This window comes from Tinamus guttatus, unplaced genomic scaffold (genome assembly GCF_059628265.1).
Source record: "Tinamus guttatus ecotype Peru unplaced genomic scaffold, ASM5962826v1 Tinamus_guttatus_pri_ptg000486l, whole genome shotgun sequence".
NCBI lineage: Eukaryota > Metazoa > Chordata > Aves > Tinamiformes > Tinamidae > Tinamus > Tinamus guttatus.
In genome coordinates this window covers 138,528-161,030 of record NW_028289020.1, presented here as the reverse complement: position 1 = coordinate 161,030, position 22,503 = coordinate 138,528, and the positions used below count along the sequence as shown (strand labels likewise).

The 22,503-nt window shown below is 37.4% G+C and overlaps 1 protein-coding gene across 3 annotated transcripts in view; it reads left to right on the top strand.

Moving 5' to 3' along the window:
- Positions 1-369: 369 nt before the first annotated feature.
- PCDH17 (protocadherin 17) overlaps positions 370-22,503 on the top strand; it is an 81,284-nt gene continuing 59,150 nt past the window's right edge. For all 3 annotated transcript variants that reach the window (XM_088533154.1, XM_088533153.1, XM_088533155.1), the window contains exon 1: positions 370-3,226. In XM_088533154.1, the coding sequence (XP_088389280.1) occupies positions 611-3,226 (2,616 nt within the window). In that variant the 5' untranslated portion in view covers positions 370-610. The remainder of the gene's footprint in view (positions 3,227-22,503) is intronic.

Below are 22,503 nucleotides of genomic sequence, written 5' to 3'. Positions count from 1 at the left end.
CCCCCCCGCTCTAAACCCTGTGGCCACCCCCTTTCCATGTGTATATATAGATACACCCATTAAAAAAAATATTTTGGACTGTTTTTAGAAAAACAACCACTGCTGCTGATTTTTTTTATTATTTTTATCACCCTTTGTACAACGGAGATTCAAGGATCAGGAACGCTTTGCCTATTTGAAGGACAAGATTTTTTTTTTCTGATTTTTTTTTTTTTTTTTTAATCCTCCTCCGCCTCCTCCTGCTGCTGAAGTTGGACAGACAAAGTACCCGGGAGGGGATCATAAGCACAACAAAGTGCTTACTGAAGCACTGCCGAAGCTGCTTTGTTCTCCCCACCTCCAGCCCCCTCTTTTGCACCCTCACCCCCCGATTGCTCCCTCTTTCTGAGCTACATGGTCCATTTGCTGCTTCTCATCCTGTGTCTCTGCAGATGTTTTAGAGCAACAGGTCCAGGAACTTAAAAGATAGGGGTGGGGAGAGAGAAGGAAAAAAAAAAAAAAAAAGAGACACAGGAGAAGGAGGAAGACTAAATCCAGCGCAGAAGGCAGAGAAGACGGGGACAGCCCTGGTCGCTGCTGCAGCTGCCACCACCCCACCCCCTGCACGGGGATGTACCTTTCCATTTGTTGCTTCTTTCTCTGCTGGGCTCCCGCCCTGTCGCTGAAGAACCTGAATTACTCGGTGCCTGAGGAGCAGGGAGCAGGCACGGTCATCGGCAACATCGGCCGCGATGCGCGGCTTCAGCCGAGCGCGCCGGGTGGCGGGCTGCTGCCCCCGGAGCGCGGCACCGGCCCCGGGGGCCGCGGCACCAAGTCCACGTTCCGGGTGCTGGAGAACTCGGCCCCGCACCTCCTGGACGTGGACGGCGAGAGCGGGCTGCTCTACACCAAGCAGCGCATCGACCGCGAGGCGCTGTGCCGGCGCAGCGCCAAGTGCCAGCTGTCGCTCGAGGTGTTCGCCAACGACCAGGAGATCTGCATGATCAAAGTGGAGATCCAGGACCTGAATGACAATGCGCCAACTTTCCCCTCCGACCAGGTGGACATGGACATCTCAGAAAATGCTGCACCGGGTACCCGCTTCCCCCTCACCAGCGCTCATGATCCAGATGCTGGGGACAACGGGCTGCGCACCTACCTGCTCACCCGTGATGATTATGGTCTCTTCTCTCTTGACGTGAAGTCCCGTGGAGACGGCACAAAGTTTCCAGAGCTGGTGATCCAGAAGCCTTTGGACCGTGAGGAGCAGAGCCACCACACCCTGGTGCTGACAGCGCTGGATGGTGGTGACCCACCACGCTCGGGCACCGTGCAGATCAACGTGCGCCTCATTGACTCCAATGATAACAGCCCCGTGTTTGAGGCTGCTTCCTATGTGGTGGAGCTGCCGGAGAATGCTCCACTGGGTACTGCTGTCATTGACCTCAATGCCACCGATGCTGACGAGGGCACCAATGGGGAAGTGCTCTACTCATTTAGCGGCTATGCGCCCGAACGTGTCCGTGATCTCTTCAGCATAGACCCGCAAAGTGGCCTTATCCGTGTCAAAGGCAACCTGGACTATGAGGAAAACGGCCTCATTGAGATTGACGTCCAGGCCCGAGACCTGGGGCCCAATCCTATCCCCGCACACTGCAAGGTCACTGTCCGCCTCATTGACCGCAATGACAACGCGCCCACCATTGGCTTTGTCTCCGTTCGCCAGGGAGCGCTGAGCGAGGCCGCCCCACCAGGCACTGTCATCGCCCTGGTGCGGGTCACTGACCGTGACTCAGGCAAAAATGGACAACTCCAGTGCCGGGTACTGGGCGGTGGTGGTGGGCCTGGCGCTGTCCCCTTTGCCCTGGAGGAGAACTATGACAACTTCTACACCGTGGTCACTGACCGGCCTCTGGACCGTGAGGCACAGGACGAGTACAATGTGACCATTGTAGCTCGTGATGGAGGCAACCCCCCCCTCAACTCCACCAAGTCCTTCTCTGTCCGAATCCTTGATGAGAATGACAACCCACCCCGCTTCAGTAAGAACCTCTACGTGCTGCAGGTACCTGAAAACAATATCCCAGGAGAGTACCTGGGTTCTGTTTTGGCCCAGGACCCTGATCTGGGCCAAAATGGGACAGTCTCTTACTCCATCCTGCCCGGGCACGTTGGTGATGTCTCCATCTACACCTATGTCTCCGTCAACCCCACAAATGGTGCTATCTATGCCCTGAGGAGCTTTAACTATGAGCAGACCAAGCACTTTGAGTTTCGTGTGCTGGCCAAGGACTCAGGTTCGCCCCACCGTGAGAGCAATGCCACGGTACGCGTCACTGTGCTAGACGTCAATGACAATGCGCCTCTCATCGTCCTGCCTGCCCTCATCAACGACACCGCTGAGCTGCAGGTGCCTCGCAATGCCGGTGTGGGTTACCCTGTGGGCACCGTGCGTGCCCTGGACAGTGACTTTGGGGAGAGCGGGCGCCTCACATACGAGATTGTGGAAGGCAATGAGGAGCACCTCTTTGAGATGGACCCAACTAGCGGTGAGATACGCACCTTGCACCCCTACTGGGAGGAGCTCAGCCCTGTGGCTGAGCTGGTGGTAAAAGTCAGTGACCATGGCAAGCCCAGCCTTTCCGCAGTGGCCAAGCTTATTGTCAGGGCCTTGGCTGGGCCCCTGCCCGAGGCTGGCGAGCCACAGGTGAATGGCGAGCAGCATCGGCGACCACACTGGGACTTGTCGCTGCCCCTGATCGTGACCCTGAGCACTGTCTCCATCATCCTGCTGGCTGCCATGATCACTATTGCCGTGAAATGCAAGCGAGAGAACAAGGAGATCCGCACCTATAACTGTCGCATTGCCGAGTATAGCCACCCTCAGCTGGGAGGAGGGGGAGGCAGTGGCGGGGGAGGAGGAGGCAGTGGCAGTGGAGGGGGCAAGGGCAAGAAGAAGAAGATCAGCAAGAATGACATTATGTTGGTGCCCAGTGAGGGCGAGGACAGCCGGGGCCCCCTCAATGTCATGAACGTGGTGAGCAGCCCATCCCTGGCCACCTCACCCATGTACTTTGACTACCAGACCCGCCTGCCCCTCAGCTCTCCCAGGTCTGAGGTGATGTACCTGAAGCCCGCCTCCAACAACCTGACTGTACCCCAGGGACATGTGGGCTGCCACACCAGCTTCACAGGGCAAGGGACTAACGCCAGCGAGGCTCCCCCGAGCCGGATGTCCATAATTCAGGTAGGAGACTTTTAGAATACCCTGGACCTCGCTTTAGACACTGGTTTAACTTTACCTTTTGTCTGCAGTGAAATCTGCTGTAAGGCACCACTGAAGGGAACAACACAAGTCACTTGAGAGGTGGACTTAAAAGCAGCAGCAGATCACGTTGGTGGGTCTGCTTCTGCAGTCACACTGGTGTTTCCTGTGTGACTCTAAAAGTAAATCTGCCCTGAGATACATAGAGTTACAGCAGTGTAAAAGAGGTGCGTGTGAGAGTGCAGGCAGGCATTTCATATATTTGGGGCGCTTTGGTGTATTTTCCCAGACGATCATCAGAGAGAGTTGGGCTCATTTACAGGTTTTGCTTTAATTTGGGGTGGGGAAGGGGGAGGATGTATCTGAAGCAGTCATGTCATCTGCAGTCACTAACATGGGAGAAACTCTACACACTGAGGACATCTATTGCAACAGTGTATTATAGCCTTCCGATCCTGTATGTAAATATGAGCTTTCTTCCCAAGATATATGTTTTTATTATGTTTTTATTTTTTAAAAAATTTTCTTCTTCAGAATATATATACATAAATATTTATTTTTGACACAGAACAGAATCATTGGGGCCCCATTGCCTCCTCCTCTCCCCATAAACAGCCAAGCCTTCAACGTTGAAAGTTTTGCTTAGTCAAGTAGAAAACAATGTATGTGGTGATTCCCTCCTACTCCCAAATGTTAACAAAACTCACTTCCTGTCATGAAACAACAAAACAACTAGTCAGATTTCCAGTAGCCTGAATCAATATTGATTATTGCTTTATAGCGAAAGGCTTACATGTTCTGTTTTCTACCAAAGCTCATTTAGAAATCACAGCTGGGCTGCATTCTGCTGTCAGTTATATCCACACTGTCTTACTAACTTTTATGAAAGTGAGAAATGGCAGAATTTGGCCCATTTTAATTTTTAATGACTAGTTTCAAGTGCAAACTCAGATGATATATTCCAGAGCAGTGAACTTGCAGACTCAAAGTGAGGGCAGAATTTGGCTCCAGTTGATTTAATATGAAGTATGACTTCATGATTAATGCATCTTAATGTTCAAATGCTACAGGTATGTTCCAAAGTGATTTTTAACGTTTGGATTGAATGCAGGCTCTGGATAATGACTATTAAATATATTTGAAATGTCATATCTGTTTTGTCCTGTGGTTCTCCTCATATGCTGTTCTGAGTCATAGGGGAATGAGCTGAGTGTATCAGAAGTGACACAGACTCATTTTGTGTACGTAGTTAGTGGGGAAGAAGTTGCTCTGTAGACACTTGATGTACCAAAAGAAAAATTCATAATACCTTTCAGTTGTCATACTGTGCAGTCTGTGAACATCGAATGTTCTAGTTGCTGGCTGCATCTAATTTTATAAACTAAATAGAAGTAGCCTCTAGTAATTGGCAAGTAGCCAAAATTCTAGCATTGATTGTCCATAAATTGAATATATAGGATAAAAGCTAAGCTAAAAAAAAAAAAGCTATCTCTATAATGTCACTGTGAACTAATCCTCAACCCACTATTTATTGAGCTGTGTCACAGAAAGAATTTCATTTTATGCCTATCATGCCATTGTGTTGCTATCAATTAGGTGAGTAGAGCAATACTTAAAATCGGAAATTGATTTTGACAAAAAGTGATGCTTCAGGAAGGAGCTTAGGTTAGGGCACAACCGAAGAAAATTTGATTTTTAATTCATGTTTTAAAAGACAAGTAATTTTCAATGACACTTGTTTAAGTAATGTCAACTTTTTTTTACTGTAAAATGGAGTGGTCAGAATGCTTTTTTTTTTTTTTTTTTTTTTTCTCCAAGTGATGAGTGTACTAGTTACTAAAAGATAGAAAACTATACTTTTAAACAACCATGTAATGTCTTTTATAAAGCAAATAATTCATGTATTGATCCTACTAAGTAGTAAAGATTCAACTGTAGTGTAAAATCCCTATGGAAAATATGATTCCTTTTTTTTTCTTCTTTTTTTTTTTTTTTACAGTGTTCACTGTATAATATCAATCATATTTTTTTTTCCTGAGATCTATATAAAGCTAAAAGAGGAATTTCCTCCCTTAAAAAGGTGTGTTGTGGTTTCTATAAGAGTTTCCGATACGGCAACCATAGCAAATGTTAACCATAATTCCTCCTAGTACATACTGGCTTAGTACATATCTTTTTTTTTTTTTTTTTCCTTTCCCTTAGTATCTATACAGAGTATTCTGGCTATTTAGATGGTCTAACCTGTAGATTAGGAAACATTCATTTTTCACTAGTGAATCCCCCTTGAACGTATTATTAACAGAATATTTTGTAATTGTATTAAAAGAAAGAATACACTCTATTGCATGCAGAAGTTGGGCTCTACTTAAGAAAGACACGGAATTATAGTAGTCAGATGGATAAGCCTGGTCCTCTTCACTATACTTTTGTATTATTAAAATATACTTTTTATTCTCTATCCCCATATCTTTAGAGCAAATTTTATATAAATTTACTCTTAGAACACAGATGCTACTTTGCGTCTGGTATTGTTCTTCTAGATCATGTAAAATTCAAGCTGCAAACTTATAGAGAAAGAGTAAATGAAGAGCCCTGTCTCTGGATCTAATATATCCTTGATCGCTCCAGGAAACCTGTTTCTTGGAAGAGTAAATTGCAGAGCTAGGAATCAAAGGTATAGCCTGTAGAAAAAATAGATGCACAGTCCAAACAGCTCTATGAGGCAGAGCTAAATGATTGTGTAAAGATTCTGTAGCAAATAACCACTTTTTTTTTTCCAGATATATTACCGAACCACGATAATCCCACATAATATAATTCATACAGCTGAACTGCTTTCCTTCACTCTCATTTTCTCAGCAAGTATCTATAATGACAGAGTTCTCTAGCAGGAGAGAGTCATTAAAACATACATATATATATATTTAAAATATGCTGTATTAGTTCATTCAACTGATTCTATAAATATTTTAAATCAAATAAATAATTGCTTTCTCAGTAAGATCCAGATTTTCTCACTTTTATGAGGAGCACATAACACTTTTTCTGCTTTGCAGTAAGAACCAGTGAAGTCAATAAACCAGGGTATGATTCTCATATTTCTGCTGAAGAGTATTTTATCCTACAGACAGCCCAATTAAAATCAATGAATACCTGTGAAGTGTTACTTAGTGACCATGGGTTTCAAGCTGACCCAAAAGGACCAGCAACTGAATAAAATATAGTCTGATTATATGTAAGAGCAGGGTAATCTTGTCTCTCTTGAAGTGACTTCTGTTATACTTTAGTCACAAGTTTTAACAACTTATTTACTCGCTTATTTGTAGCATTTAGTTATTTGCGATGGTTTTATATGTCTTTATATGTCGCTTTTTTGAAACAATGAAGTTCTCTGGTGTAGTAAATCAGTGATTTAAATATGCATCCGCTATATATGTAGAATATTGGATTAATAGCTAAGGACAATGAATACCGTGAATATTTATTGATACAAGAGGCTTGCAAGTCTTAGGGCCTCTGAAAATCAGAACATTTGTGATTAAACTTAAGGTTGATATATACAAAGAACAGTCATTAACAATGTGCTGAGAAGTTAGGACAGCTACACATTAGCATGTTTTATCATTTTTTAACTTCAGCAATCGTATTCTAAGCATATTTTAGAATCAGTACTATGCACTCCAAAAGACAATTCAATTAAATATATTTAGTTATAACTAATTAACTAAATATTTACTTATAAACTCTGTAGTCATGACTGCCAGGCTCAAAATTCTTTGGAAGCTTGGAATCACTTCAGATCCAAAGTAGACATTTTTACTGTGGAAAAAGGAGAAAACTGGAGACAATGGAATCTCTTCGTGTCTGAAAGAAGATTTTTCTAGACCTTAAAGACTATTAAGTAAATTCTGTTCATCTTATTCTGGTGAGTAAATCAAGCTGGTCTGCTCACCTAACTTTGAGAAACAGAATTTTGCTCTGTGTTTGAAGAAGCAGACCGAAACAGACATAGAGTACAATATCATGTATAAGCATATGTGTATATGTTCAAATCAGTCCTACTAAAAAGTTCTGTGTTCATACTAACATAGGAAAATCTTCCTTTAGAATAAGCAGCCACTTCTTTTCCTTCAGGTTTCCAGCAAATAAAAGATTGGATGGATCCTTTAAATAAGTAGGTTCTAGAAATTGATTCTTTCAAGTGTAAGAAAGCTGTGTACATATTCAAGTCACACTGATAATCCTAGAGATTATTTATTATTACACTTGTGATGCAGCGTGGAGGGATTTGTAAATACATCAACAGTGAGACAGGAGTGAATATAGCAGAAACGGTGGTCACAGCTTTTATTAAACAACAAAAAGAGACAAAATGTGTTACAAGAAGCTCTCAAGCTGGGAATTGCCACATTTACAGAAGTATTCAGTCGTGCAGCATTGTAAGATAAAGTACAGATCGTTCTTAATACATCAGGCACCTGATGTTTATGGTGTGTCAACAGTCTACTGCTAAGTCCCAGTGCATCCTCAGGTGTCTAGTGGGTATCTAAGAAGACAGTATTCGGAGGAAGTAAAAAATAAAGTGTATTCATGCTGCTCTCTATTAGATATACTGTTGTTCTATGGTTTGCCTGGAAAAAAATCATTTTCAAGAGTTTTCAGTGGTCTGGATTTACAGAAAAAAGAGAGCAGCTGCTGCAGGATAAGGGGAATCAACTTTACCTGCAGAAGGTGCAGCTGTTGCATCTGTTCTCAGTGTTTTAAATTCCTGTCTCATAAGAGGTGTCGATTTTGATCTCTTCTCCTGCAAATGAGGAACTCTTTCTCAGTAGAGCTGGTAGAAGTTAGTATTACACTAACTAGAGGAGAATGGGGGAGTTCTGCGCATTTGCAGGTTCACAGGTTTGTGCATTATAACTCTCTGCATCATGGATTTCTGAGCTGACACCAATTTGTCATCTGATAAAATTTTGGAATGACCCGACTAAGAAGTGTTATGGTGGTTTTTCAAATCTTATGGTAAGATCTTAAAAGTATGGTGAAATAATTCCTTTCAATGCATTAAATGTGTTACATAGTTCTGTAGCTTTAAGTTTACCTATTTGTTGAAATCAATGGCAGCGTTGGCTGTGTAGGAGTTGAGAGATGGCACCTTTTCTATATACTTTCTTTTTTACTTACTTTTTTTTTTTTTTCCTCCAATATACTCTGCATAAAACTATGACACAAAGCACTTACATTTTAGGACCAGATCTGACAATTTACAGCTCGCTATGGTATCCTCCCTAGCTGCTGAAATAGGCAGAGGAAGCAGAACTGGGCTCTTATTTTGCAGTCTTATCGGTATAATCTATAGCAATGTCATTTCAAAAGGATCATTCCTGATATACAGAGGTCCATATGAGCTCCAAATGTTCAGTATGCTATAAGATAAAGCAAGAAAAAAAATATAATGGGGGAAAGACAATTTAAGAGACTGAATTAGGAAATACTGGTATTGTAAGAAACTAGAATATAAATTCTTGTTAAGAAATAAATTAAGAATAACAACATCTCCATAGAATTTGCGGCCTTATAAGAGAAGTGTAATGCCAGAAGAAAGTTAGCGTAGTTAAAGACTTGAGTCAAGTCATGCAATACTTACGGGTCCCCAGCTTTCAACAACTTCAAAATTTGAGCTTTCCTCATGTCGTAAATGGGAACTTTCACATGAATATGGGTTTGCCAGTGCAATTTGTACAACTGATCCTTTGATGAGTTGACTTACTGATCCAATGGCCAAATTTCTGATATCTTTCCCCAGTTAAGGAAAAGTCGTAAAGGCACAGGGCTACCCCGTTCTTGTCAGTAGCATAATTTTAATTTCACTGAATTCAATGGTTCAAGACCAAATTGTGACTAAATTTTTTACTGAATGCAGTTAAGGAGAGTGGGACAAAGAGAAATCTAGAAGTCTAATTTCACATTTCAGACATTCAGACTTTTTTTTTTTTAACAGCTGCTTTCTAAACAGCTATTGAGGAAATTGGATTTTAGAAGATTATATAGCTCTGATTTGAACAGTAACATGATCAGGTGTGCAGCTGAAAAAAGAAATCAAAGTCTCTATTGAGTATTTTGCTGAACATGATATTTTCATATATTTATAAAAGTATACAGAATACACCATTATTCTTAAAATTCAGCAAATATTATTACATAGTAAATCATCATTAGTGTATGTGAATAATTTGCAAATATTGCTTGGAATTAAGAAATAGAAATAAGCCTGCTTCTGTAATGAGACAAAAATGTCGCCAAAAAAAGGAATTTTTGGTCAAGTCAAAAATTTGACTGTAAAGCAGCTGAGATTGTTTTAAAATAGAATATTCCCTATTTGTTTGCAGCAATTTTTCTTCCTTTTCATTATCTTTCTCCTTAGAAAATGTTAACTTACCAGGCAATATTTACTTTTTTTTTTTTTTGTTACTAATCCTGCTTAGTTTCCCTTTCCTTTAATACTCCTCCAAAAGTTAAAGTGCTGCACCAATTAATTCTAGGTTACTGATTATATCGTTAGGCACAACATTCAAACAATATAATCAGTGTGTATATATTTGATTTTTTGTTTTCTATCTGAAGAAAATGTGTACAATTCATGCCAGCAGTCTAGAGATACATCCTCAAGATTGAGGAGTGCCTGCACATATAAAGAAAAGACATTTTGCGGCTAGTACCAGTATTTCCCAACAGGTAAAAAAAAGAAAAAAATCTGTGAAAGGAACTTAAGCAATGATTTGTTGAGCAGAGCAGAAACACAGCTCTGTTTTTATCTTTAAAAGTATAGAAGCAATCCTTTGATGTCAAAAGGTCAGAGTAGAACGGTTGGGACAAATTCTTGCCGCAGATAGCCTGAGCACTTGATACGCTCAATTGTGTCACTTCTTCAGCTGTAAGAAGAGAAGTGGTGAAATTAAAGCCAAAGGGTTCAAGAACATAGGGAAAAACTAAAACTCTCAGGGGGGTGTAGGCTCTTACCTAAACAAAAAGAAAGAAAGAAAAGAAAAAGTACTAAGATGAAAGTGGCAAAAATATTATTTAAGTAAAAAAATATATTTTTTTGAACAATAAGATTTTGGGGTACTTTTTCACTTATATTTTTGAGGGGGAAATGGAGATTAGTAGTTAGTGTGGCTTTTGCTGGTATGGGGGGATATAACTGAATAGTGTATGGGCTGACATAATCTTAGCCAGGATGCATTCTAAGGCTTCGTAATACATCTGCCATGGACTTTTTAGCTCAACATTTGTTTTTTATTTTGGCATAGATGTTGCTTTTACAGAAGATTCTGGATTAATAGCTCTCAATTGTATGAGTCAAAAAATATTATAAGACTTTTATATAAAATAGTGTTAAGTGCTGCATTTGAGAACAAGTAAATATGTATGAATGCTCCTGGTAATTAAGATATTAGGCAGTACTTTACATAACCTCCTTAAGCAGTCATATTTTTCTAGCTAAATCCCAAAGGCTGCTGCATACAATTGCTGCTTATTAAGGTCACAAGAGAAGCATCTCTTTACTGAACTCTTCAATAAGTTATTGATGTTACCTTTACAGAAAGGATAATATAAAATTGGATCATTTCTCACTTAAAAAGAATAGGTACCTTTTTTTTTTTTCTTTTTTTTGGTCTGGGGATGTCTGCTGGCAGCTGAGGAGTGTCTGTACATAAACAGTTCAATTATTAGTGTGACTTGCAGAAGGGCAGCATAAAGAACCATCTGCATCTCAGTTTCATTCAGTGAGAGAATATTTCTTCTTTCAGCTCTAAAGATCCCCTGAAGTCCCATGGTGGTGCCTGGAGGAGTAAAATCCTCCAGGTGAATACCATATTTCACATTCGCCATAAACTTTCCTAGTGATTTGGGCACTTCTGCCTCAGAGCAGAGTACCGATGGCTCATAAAATACTTTTGCCAATAATAATAATGATGATGGTAATAATAATAACAATGGTTTCTAATGGTGTCCGCGTTCCATGTTGGGTGACTGCAGGCTCCAATGCATGGCAAAGAAAGACACCAAAGGAAGAAGGACAAATCTCGTTACAAGATACAAGCACGTAATTTCCATTGGGTGGGTGGGACCTCTGGTCGATGGATTGTATGCTCTTTCCGTGACAGACATGCAAAATTAGTTTCAGGCAGTGTTTCAGACAATCTATTGATATATGTGTGACACGCGTATATTTGCCTGTACTAGTTCTAGTGACACTATGATTACTGATATTTGCAGTTCTTGCCCTGGAAGGTTTCCAGGCAGTTTTATTGTATTGAAATGGCTCTTACAGTTCATTGAGCATCTAGCATAACACTGTTGAATATGATTGGCGCGTTTGCATATATTTATTCAAAAAAAATCAGACAGTTAAACTGCATAATTATGGGAAAACGAATCATAACAATAAAAGACCGTTTAAGTTAACAAGCTTTGTGATCAAAGGATAAATACAGGTTGGATAAATGAGACTCTAGATGTAACTAATCTACATAAATAGGCTTTGGTCTGATTAGAGGAAAGGAATATATTAAAATAATCTAAAGGTATTAAAAAGCATTTCACTTCAGTAGTTTTATAACACTTGGTTTCATATCATCTTATTTTAACATCTCTACTCAATGAAAATAGCTGTGTTCAGTGAAAAACTACTTTTATGTGTTTTTATTTCTTAATTAACAATGTTTACAGTGCAAAGAAAACCTAAAATAACGTAAGTAAACAAAAGTAACATTGTAAGTTTTCATTCTAGTTTGAATATACTATGTGTCAAAAACCTTAAACATTTTTTTAAGTCTTAATTTTATTTTTTTTAATGTTGCAGTGCTTTTTTTGATTGATTTTTAATTAAAGAAAAACATTAAAGGGAACATTTAAAGGACAATTTCTTGTTTACTGTCTTTATCAGCAGAGAGCAGCCTTTGTAGTGTTTAGAAGCTGGTGCATTAAAAATCAATTTCAGGTCTTCAAAGCTATAAACTCTTGCTTGCTTTGTAGATATATACTGTTTTAAAAAAATTGGAAGCACATTTGACAATTGAATTAAAAACAAAAGGTAAATAATAGCTTCATCAAAATTTTGAAGGATTTTAATGTATTTTTAATAATATTTAAAAGAATTTTATAGAGAACTGACATGTGAATCACAATTTATACCTTGCAAATGCATAATTTGTTCCTAAAGACAGTTATATGTATTCTTTTATTAGGAGCTCTCTTTTAAACTTCTGTTGATATTGTTCTGTTGTTTTAAATGACTACCATGACTTAAACACAGATCATGTCATGCTTTACTTACTACATGTCTGCCTATTTCTTTGCTGATTCCCACCCAATTGCTTCTGGTTAAGATCGCTTAGCTACAATTCATTAAGAAAGAGAATAAAAATAATAATAAAAAGTGAGCTACAGTGAGCAAAACAAATTTTCATTAATACCTAAAGCCACTATTTACATTCTATAAAACTGTAAAGGTCATTTAAAAAAGAAAAAGAATAACTTTGTTTTAATAAAGCAAGTCAGATTTAGCACTTGGACTTATCATACTTTGGATATGATAGTTTTTCCGCAAATCTAAAAAGAGCAGCATTATTTCCTTAATCAGTACCAAAATAGTTTCAAGGCCTATAGAAACTAACTTTCTTTTATATGTATAATTGCATTAGTATTACGTCTCATAGGGCACGATCCTTCAAATGCTTATTCAGTTAATATTTTAATTTAGGTCAATAGAATCACTGAATTAAATAGATCACTTACAGGAGCAGAGTTTCTGATATCCGCAAGCATACGCAGAATTCAGCCCAGAATCTGTTAGTCTTTATTAGCTGAACTGCTCCCTGTTGCTTCTCTCCTTTGCTTTAAAAACATTGCAAAGCTGTAAAAGCTGATCATTTCACTTAGTCTCAAACTGCATTCTCTAGTACTCTATTGAGATAGTCCTGATGTCTGAATATTTGATTTTTTTTTTTTGCTTTTTTGCATAGACTTGTGTAATTTGATATGCAGATTTGAAGATCATAAAAACAATCCTGCTTTGATGATCATGAGCAAGATTATCCAGCCACAGCTGTAAAGTACCAAGTGTGTTCTTTTCTGATCTTTTCATCGTTTCAGTGAATCAAATGACAATAAGAATATAGTGGAATTTAGAGTGCTCGGGAAATAGTGAATTTAACATTTTTTTTACGGCAATCAAAAAGCCTTGGAAACTATTTTAATTTCCAGACTATATTTCAGATAACATGACTGTCTATATATGAGTGTGTATGTGCAAATACATGGAAGTGGAGGCAGCATAGATCCGGAAGAGTCTACTAACAACGCATGCCTATTTTTGTATATATTGTATATGATCTGTACATAGTTCTGTAGCGGTGTTTTGGAAGGTACTGTCAATCTTCACTTTTCAATACAGAATTCTAGAAAACCTCAAGTTTAGAGACAGATTCTGTTGTCATATTTTCCTGAGGCAAGAGTATCGGTAAGGAAGGACCTCATTTTGTGCTTTATGGTGCAAGTTATACATCTTGCTTAAAACTGTGCATCCCACTATCAGCCTTCAGGACTGAGAGTAATGATGAAGAAGGAATATAAGTCATATGAAATGTGAGAATAATCATCACTCAATCACTTTTATTAACAGCATTAGGTATTAAAAAGCACATGATAATTTGCATCCCTTGGCTTCAAGGTAAGGAACATATCAGTCATCTGTGTGGCTCCAGGGTGAAAAAAGACAGATAAACAAAGTGTTTTGTGATATTTCTTTCAAAGAATAGTCTTCACTTTGTCTAAGTCAATGTGTTATGTCTGTTTGAAACACTTGTAGCTTCTTTTCAGGCTTAGCTGAATAGAATAGTGGAAGAGGCAGAAGTGGATGGATTTATTTTATTTTTTATTCATTGGTCATCTTCCTCAGCAGTATACATCTCATTATCACAATAATATGACTTGGTTTCTTAATAATAGTTTCTTATAAGTGTAAAATAGTTCATTTTCAGGGCTCTCATGTCCTCATTTGTTTCAAACAAACAGACTTCCAATATCTTGGAGCAGAGACAATATCTTGGAAGTCTGTTTGAACTTAAATTTCCATGCATTTTCTCTTTAATTTCAATTCATTTGTACTTTAAATTCTGATAATGTAATGTATATGTGCACCACAGAAACAAAGCCTCTTCGTTCTCTGCTTTAATTCTGGCAAGGGAATCTTGGAAATGAGTAGTTAGATTTCCGGATTTTGACCAACCTGTCAACCTACTTTGCTTGAATCAAAGCAGAGGAAGATAAAACTGCTTCTATGAACAAATGTAAGCCTTGGGAATTTTGGCTAGTATTGGCAGAGATCTTCAGATAAATTGCCTGTACTTGTACTGGTCTTGCTGATACCAGTAAATGAAGTGGGCATGCATGTTGAATAGCCAGAGAAGGAGAAGAGATTATTTAAAGGAAAGGTTTTGTTCTGATTTAAGTTTTTAGCCATAAGTTTCTATAGAATTTTATAATAAAGACAATTACATAGTAATTTGGGTTAGAATGCATGCCCAGTTTCCCAACTGAAAACCCAATTTGTTACTACCTGTGGCTATTCCTATTAAAAAAAGAAACATAATTACTATGAGTCTCAGCAGTCTAAAAGTAAATTTTTGCAATTACAATACCTCCCTTGGGCAGATGTGTGAAAATGGCAGATTAATTCCTGCCAGTATCTGTCTGTTCCTTGTACATTCTTAAGGTTGTTAGTAGGTTGGATTATCATTATATTAGTACTGTTTGTTATGCTGAGGCTAAGTTTAAACTACAAATCTTTAAAAATAGGGTTTTAAACCATTACCTTGGAAACCTTCTACACTGAAGCTTGGTACACAAGACTGTAGAGTAAGATACTAATTCTGTTTTCATGAACGGTAATTGATTTTGCTGTTGATCTTTGTGTGTTTTAGAAGGGCATGGCATTAGAGAAGATTTAAACAAAAACAACCAGCAAATCTAAGTTTATCCATTTTTAGATTGTTTTGGTGAAGTCGATAAAGTTGTGAGTGAACTAAAAGCCATACTTGGCCCTTAGTATTTTATGTTTCTTGTTTTATTTGCCAAATCACAATCGACTGGTTAGGAAAGAACATCAGTAGGTCAAGATGAGATCCTGAATCCACGCAAACAAATAACCTACTATGGAAAATAATGCAATTCATCTTCTAATGAGCTCTTCTACCTGAATAATGTTTTGCTGGTGTATGTATAGCACAATGGAATACACAGGCCTGGTATGGAAGATCATCTTGTTGATAAACGTTTCACTCCATGTTGAGTCCCTATGAAGTTGGCATGGCTTCATGTGGGCTGATGATCCACCTGCAGGGAGCAGCATCAGTCTGTGTTACATAATGTTGAATATTCAGGAAAAGAAGTATAAATGTGTTACGTTATTTTCCCCCTTTTCATGAGTTTTTGTTTGTGCTCCTTTTGTGCTCCTTCCATGCACATAAAAAAAGTGTTTTGTTTATTCCAAACTTACTCTGACTTGGGTTTGTGGTTTGTGCATTTTGCAGGTTGCTTTAACTCTTTTCTTTCAAAGTTCATGATTAAACAAACAAACAAACAAAATATTGTGCATTACTCGCTTGTTGTTGCATTTGTTTTGTTTCGGTAAAAGTGTTCACATGTTGCCTGAACTTCCTGCTAATTAAATGTAGAGGTAAACCTGTAACTTAATCAAATGTACTCTAACTAGCCACTCAAATTTGAGCATATACATTCAGTCTCTCCAGATCTGGTGAAACCTATAGCAATATCATAGGTGTTGGCAAGCCCAGTATTGACTTGGGAGATAGAGGACTTCTCTTCACCTGAGGCTCGCTTTTTTTTTTTTTTTTTAATGTGAATCTTCTTTATATTAACACTGGAATCTGATTTCAGAATCCTGAAATGGAAAGCTCTAATAAGGAGGTAGATCAGAATATTGGATTTTGTTTGTTTGTTTCCCTAGACTGTTAAGAATTTTGATGTCCACTTGTGAATTTATTGAGCCTGTAGAGATGTCTGGATAAGTGTGTTGTGGTCTATATAAGATAATCCTATCAAAAAAGACAACTCTCCTTCTCATGTTCAATCTTCCGAATCACCTTAATATACATAGTTGTGTATAAAGTCTTTGCGGTAAGTCACTGAAGTGACAGAGATCACAGAAATGACAGTACAAAGGCTTATCTCAGAAAGATATTATTTTTCTGTCCAAACTTACTTGACCATTGCTATTGTATTAATGGGGTGTTAGATCAAACTCTGCATTTCATGAAATACCTTCTTGGAGGCACATGTGTGCTACTGTTTTAAAATGTATTTAGGGACAAAACTTCTTGCTAAATTTGTGCAAGCCTAAATTATTTATCTTATGTCACAAGTAATAAATCAACTCATCACTGTTTTGCAGTTGAAAATCTCCTTACCCAGGGATGTGAGGCTGCAAAGTTTGATAATTCTGCCATAAATTCAGCCATTGTTTAAGCAGATTATTTAGCGGTGTGCCTTTCTCTAATGCTAAGATGAAAGAGTTACTCCAAAGTATTTGCATGAAAACAGGGCTCTGTATCCTGTCACAAAATGTTTATAGAATACCTTGTTGGGGTTGTTGTCTTTTTTAACAGATTGTTGAAAGTTGAGAAGTTGAGTTGCATGACCCAAATTAGAAATTAGAATTAGAAATTAGACAGAAGGAAATAAGTAGGTTCTAGCAACTGAGATATTCCCCCCACATCCCCTCCCTCCACTGTGAAAGGAACCAGTACTTTTCCAGAAAAGGATGTTAGGAAGAAGCAGGGAATATGGTTATAGCTATAAAAGAAAGGAGGTAGTCTAGTTTTACCTCTTCTCCAGACTGTCACCTTGGGAGCAAGCTTCAGTGTCCCTCCTTAATGTTTTCTCTGCAGGCAATGTGGCTTCAGAATCAAGTCCTGCTTAATCTTTGCCGCTGTGTCTCCTCTCAAAAAAGATACACAGAACTGCAGTTTTAAGTTAATGCGGTGTTTGCTTCCTAGCTGATCACCTTTCCCTGTCACTTTCATTACAAATCAGTTTAAATGCTGGCCATAGTGAAGACCATATGCTGGCATAGATTAATATGTTTAAGAGATTCTTCTCGTTTTTTTTTTTTTTTTTTTCCCGCTATTGTAATCTTATTTTTGCTTCTTTGCAGTTGTCTGCAGCATACAACATACATATCTGTGGGAATGTGGCACCTAATGTGCTACATGTAAAGACTCACTTATCCTGTAATTGAAGTAAGCATACCAATCCAAGGGCTATTGAAATCAATTTGAAAACATGGCTTGTGGGCATTTTATTGTTGCCTACAGTGAGAGTATGAGCTGGACAGAATAACGTAAACACAGTGGTAAACACTGGTAAACAAAGTGGTAAACAAAGATAAACATATCTTTGTTTTCCCCTTCTGAAATATTATGAGTTCAAAGCAGTTGGCCAACATTAAGTCCATCATTTGATTTTCTTCCCCCCAATCATATAGCATTGCAGCTTTTATATATACTTGCTCATATATTTTTTATAAATTTACTCATAAGAACAACAGTCTTAAGAACAGGACAAGCTCTACAATACTTCTGGTTTCACTGGGAATTTCTACCGAGTAAGAGCTTTTGGGTATGTCTCAAAATTAAAAATAAATTACCAGGAGCTTACAACTGTGTGGTAGAACCTGTGTGTACGAATGAAAAGAAGAAATGATAAGGTTGTTTTTATACATGCAGGAAAAGGTGAAATTCACTTAAATTGTCCCCTTAAATTTCAAGGCTCTATTTTTTTGTTTGTTTTATTTTCATTTTTAAAGTCTCCACCTAATTTTTATGCCTGAACTTTTAGACTTAGTTAATTTGTAAAATCAAGCAACTTTTTCTATCAAAGATGCTATCCCAGATGTATTATTACTATGAGTTTATGCTTAAGTAGTGCAGGTTTCGTTCTAGTTAGCAAATTGTGGTAGAGGCTGTTAGGCAGTAAATATCTGTTAGGAATACTAAGGTAAGATCAACATGGTGGGAACCATGGATAAAAGGTGCATTAAAGCGTTTCAAATTCAATCATTAGATTTCATTGCACCCATCTGCTACCAGAAAATATAATTGGTAACATGATTCGTTGACCTTTAACTGTCATTTTGGACCATGGCTTTTAAATCCATATTTTCAAGTTAGACCCAGAGAGTTAATTTGATAAGAGAAAGCCCCGCACATTTTAATGCAATTTCTTTTTTCTTTTTTCTTAGCAAAACTTTCTCTTTTTTTAAATATAATCAGGTTTAATGGACTGTTGTATATTCTACTAATTCAGTCAAAGTAGTTATTTAATATTGAATGTGGTTAAAAGCAACTAATGTTCAACTTCATTAAGACTTCTATTAAATGGAAGGCTTGCTGAACTTTTACCATTTTTTAAGCATGAACTACTACCTTTTATTAATTATTTCTCGGGGTCTCTGTTACACTAAAATTACACTTACAAGTTTCAATTACACTGAGATTATACAGGGTGGTAAAAGGACTAAATAAGCATTGAAATTGTGAAACACTTTTGTTCCTAAAATTTGTTTTATTTATTTATTTATTTATTTATTTTCTGGCACAGATGTTATGCTGGTTGGATGGAATGAATAGATCCCTTAGCACTTCTCCTATGTATGCGGCACACAAGTAGACTGTCTTATAAAATTACAGGGTTGCTTAGAACAAGTAGAAAACAATGTGATAAATGGGGGGTGATTCAATGTTCTTTTAGAGATGGTAAGTTATTATACTCTTCTGTTGTATGAATTTTATTTAATGGGAAAAAAAGTGATTGAATAGTTTTTTTTTTTTTTTTTTTTTTTTCTTCACACTGTAGGAAACAATTCCTGAAATATTTATATAATATAGAAATAGATGTATGCAACCTAACCTTATAATCCCATTTCACAGATTTCCCAAATACTGGGGAGCTCAATAAATAGGAAGCCGATTATATTGGCACTATAACTCCATTAACAGGATTCGGATTTACCGTATTGACAAGCCAGTACTGTTAATATGATCCAGTATATTAAATTGACAGGAAAACTGGAACTATAGAATGTATCTGCGGTCTAATTGACAGGGAAGCTCTTTCAAAAGGTTCTTAATGTGTTTTTTATTGACAATGTAGCTTCAGTAAGTACATATCATTGGTGAACAGTGTAAATACATTGGATGCAACTGTAGCGGTAGGTTCAAGCGAAGCAGTTATTTTTCTATTTTTCCATACTTCCATCTTTACTGTGATATAAGTCGAATCAAGCTCTCTCTCATAAGATCTTCACAAATCCCTCTTAAAGCACCGGTCTAACTGCAGTGCTCACAGGCATTTGACAAGTTGTGAATTATTTTAAATGTGCTCATCCTTTTTAAATGAATAGAGGCAATACAGAGCAATGCAATAATGTGTCATGAATTTCATTATGTTTATTTATTGACACTGTGATAGCAGAAGCAGAGCTATTGTACTTTCAGCTAGAGCTCTTTATGTGGTGTGATATTTGGCACCTCTTTCTGTGTTCTGATCTTGCACCTTTTCTAAAAGGTAGTTAATCTCAAGAGGTCCTATTACAATTACATACATATTTTCTTCTGCTCTACATTCCCCTCCCAGACAGTGTTCATTTTCATTAGATGCTTATATTTCATATTTCTCTTCTCATGTTTTCAAACTGAGGCTCAGAAAACTGATAAATAAAAAGGTTCCATTATGAAACAAAGAGCAATAAGAGCTTGGTCTGGGAAATCTCAGTTCTCTTTTCCATAGATGGTGGATTTATTTTTCTTTTTCTTTTATTTCATGTAATCTGTTTATCTCTCCCCATCTTTAAAGATTTTTTCCCCCCCCAGGGTCACATAAAAAAAAAAAAAAGGCTCTCTGTAGTGACCTTTCTAGCCTCTTCAGCCTTTAGGCTCAATGCAACCACTGGTGAAGTGAGAGGAAACTTGACTACCTGTACTAATCCTTGTACTATGTTAAATCGCTGCAGAGTAACACTTTGTGGGTGCTGCAGAGCAAACTGTTGGAAAAAAATTTAGAAAAGAATTGTTTTTAGTAAGTCAATACAACTGAAATACATTACTGCAATTCCTTGAATATTGAAGTAATAAATCATTAATGATTTTTAGTAACGGATCATGGTAATTGCTTACAAAAAAAAAAAAAAAAGTACACAAATTAGGCATCTATTTGGAGAGGAATGTCATTCCTGCAACTACCTAGAATACTTTAGATTCTGTTCCCTGAGTCTCAGTTTTCAGAAGTTGCTTTGTGAATTTGACTGAAGAGCTCACAACCTTTTTACCTTGTAGTTCCACTTTCCTCATGCATGAGAAAGAAAACATGAGCCAGGAACATCCTGCAAGAGAGTACAGCAGCCTGGTGATTGCCTTGTGCATCCTGCTGTTTTTGTAGCTTCTGTGCTTCTTACGTGTTTTTGAAAAATGTTATATATCATGTAAGAAATTAATGTTGTCACACTGTAGGTCTTGTAACACCAAAATACATATCTCGCAGGAAGTGTGAAATTTCCCAAGTATGCACGTGTCATATAAAATATGTCCCAAAGACACTTTCCTAAGAAAAAAGGTGGACAGCACATACGAGAATTGTCATTCTAGATTTGTTAAAATAGCCTACTTAATTTTGCCCTCCAAATAACAGAATACTTTATTAGTAATTTACATCCAGATTTTTTCTTTGCTATTGGTGGAATACTGTTTTCATAATGGAAAAAGTCTTACGAAGTTGAAAATTTATTTCTTCAGGCTAAATAAATACACTCACTAGCAGTCTTATCCTGAGCAGTCTTTTGCGAAAAAATTGTACTATGTTGAACACAAACTGTTCCTAACAAAATCAAGACAATTTTCTATTCTTTCAAAACTAGTTTTGGCAGAAAATAATTATTTTGTCTTGAAAAGTGATTGCCATTATATATGTTTTTTGTTTCGTAGGGGAAGGGTGAATACTTGGAATTAGGGTTTTCAAGAAAAGACACAGAAGATGCTTGAGTTAGATATTAAGTGGCAGTATGATAAAGGGAAGAGATGTTTCATTTCATTTTCTCCATTTAATGTTTAATTAAAAAGAAGTTAGAATCAGCAAAGACATTTTGCTTTATTATAGTTTCAGGTATGAACAGCTACATAAAATAGAGTTGCATTGAATCATTTCTGAAAATGTGCTACTTGTTCTTGTAATTCTGAGAAAAAATTATGAATATTCTAGTAGTCTAATATTCATAAATCTGATTAATGTTTAAGCCCTTTTTCCCTACATTTTAGAATACATCTTTTCCTAATATGACAATTATTTGGGGGACATAATTTGTCAAGAATACTTAAGTACTACATTTTCTTCTCTCTGCCACCTCTTTCTCTTTCTTTCTTTTTGCAGTCATGTTGATTTTCAGAATTCCTGTCCATGGAAAAGAGATTTAAACTGTATATTTTACTACTTTTCTCTAAATTTATTCAGAGTATATGAAATGAAATAAAGGTGGCTAAAGATCTTCAGAATCACAAAGGAACTATGACTTTGATTTTTTTAAAAAAGGGAAAAATGGGAATGAGGAACTTTTCAATTCTAACGTCTTTCTTGATATGGGAAGTCATGGAAGGAGAAGCCTTGTGAAGTTCTCCAATGTGGTCTCACTAAGAAATGGTGGCATCTCTGGAATCAGATTGATTAGTACCGGGTTGCACTTTAAACACTGACATTCTTTTTGAAACAAGCGAACAATATCTCAAGCAAGCAGAGCTCTTCTGTAACTCCTCTCTAGCTGTAAAAATATCAAAAACTTCTAATGTTCTAAATGTAGTTCATGCAAACATTGACCAACATGTGATTCTCCTAGGTATATTAGACTATAGCAATTATATTGTCACATCTGAAGACCCTATACCAAAAAAAGTGTATTTTGTACAGATTTCATTTGCCTGTATTCTTCCTTTCTATTCATCACCATCTATACAAAATATGTAACATTGTTAAGCTGTAATATATTTTCTGAATGGCAGTAACCTTTTCAAATTTTGGTGGCTGTTGAACTGATTATGAGTCCTAATCTCTTTCAAAATGGCATTTTTATGATCTCCATCCTTCTAAGCAATCTGTATTTCACATGTGTACTAAAATCCTCATGAACTTCTCTG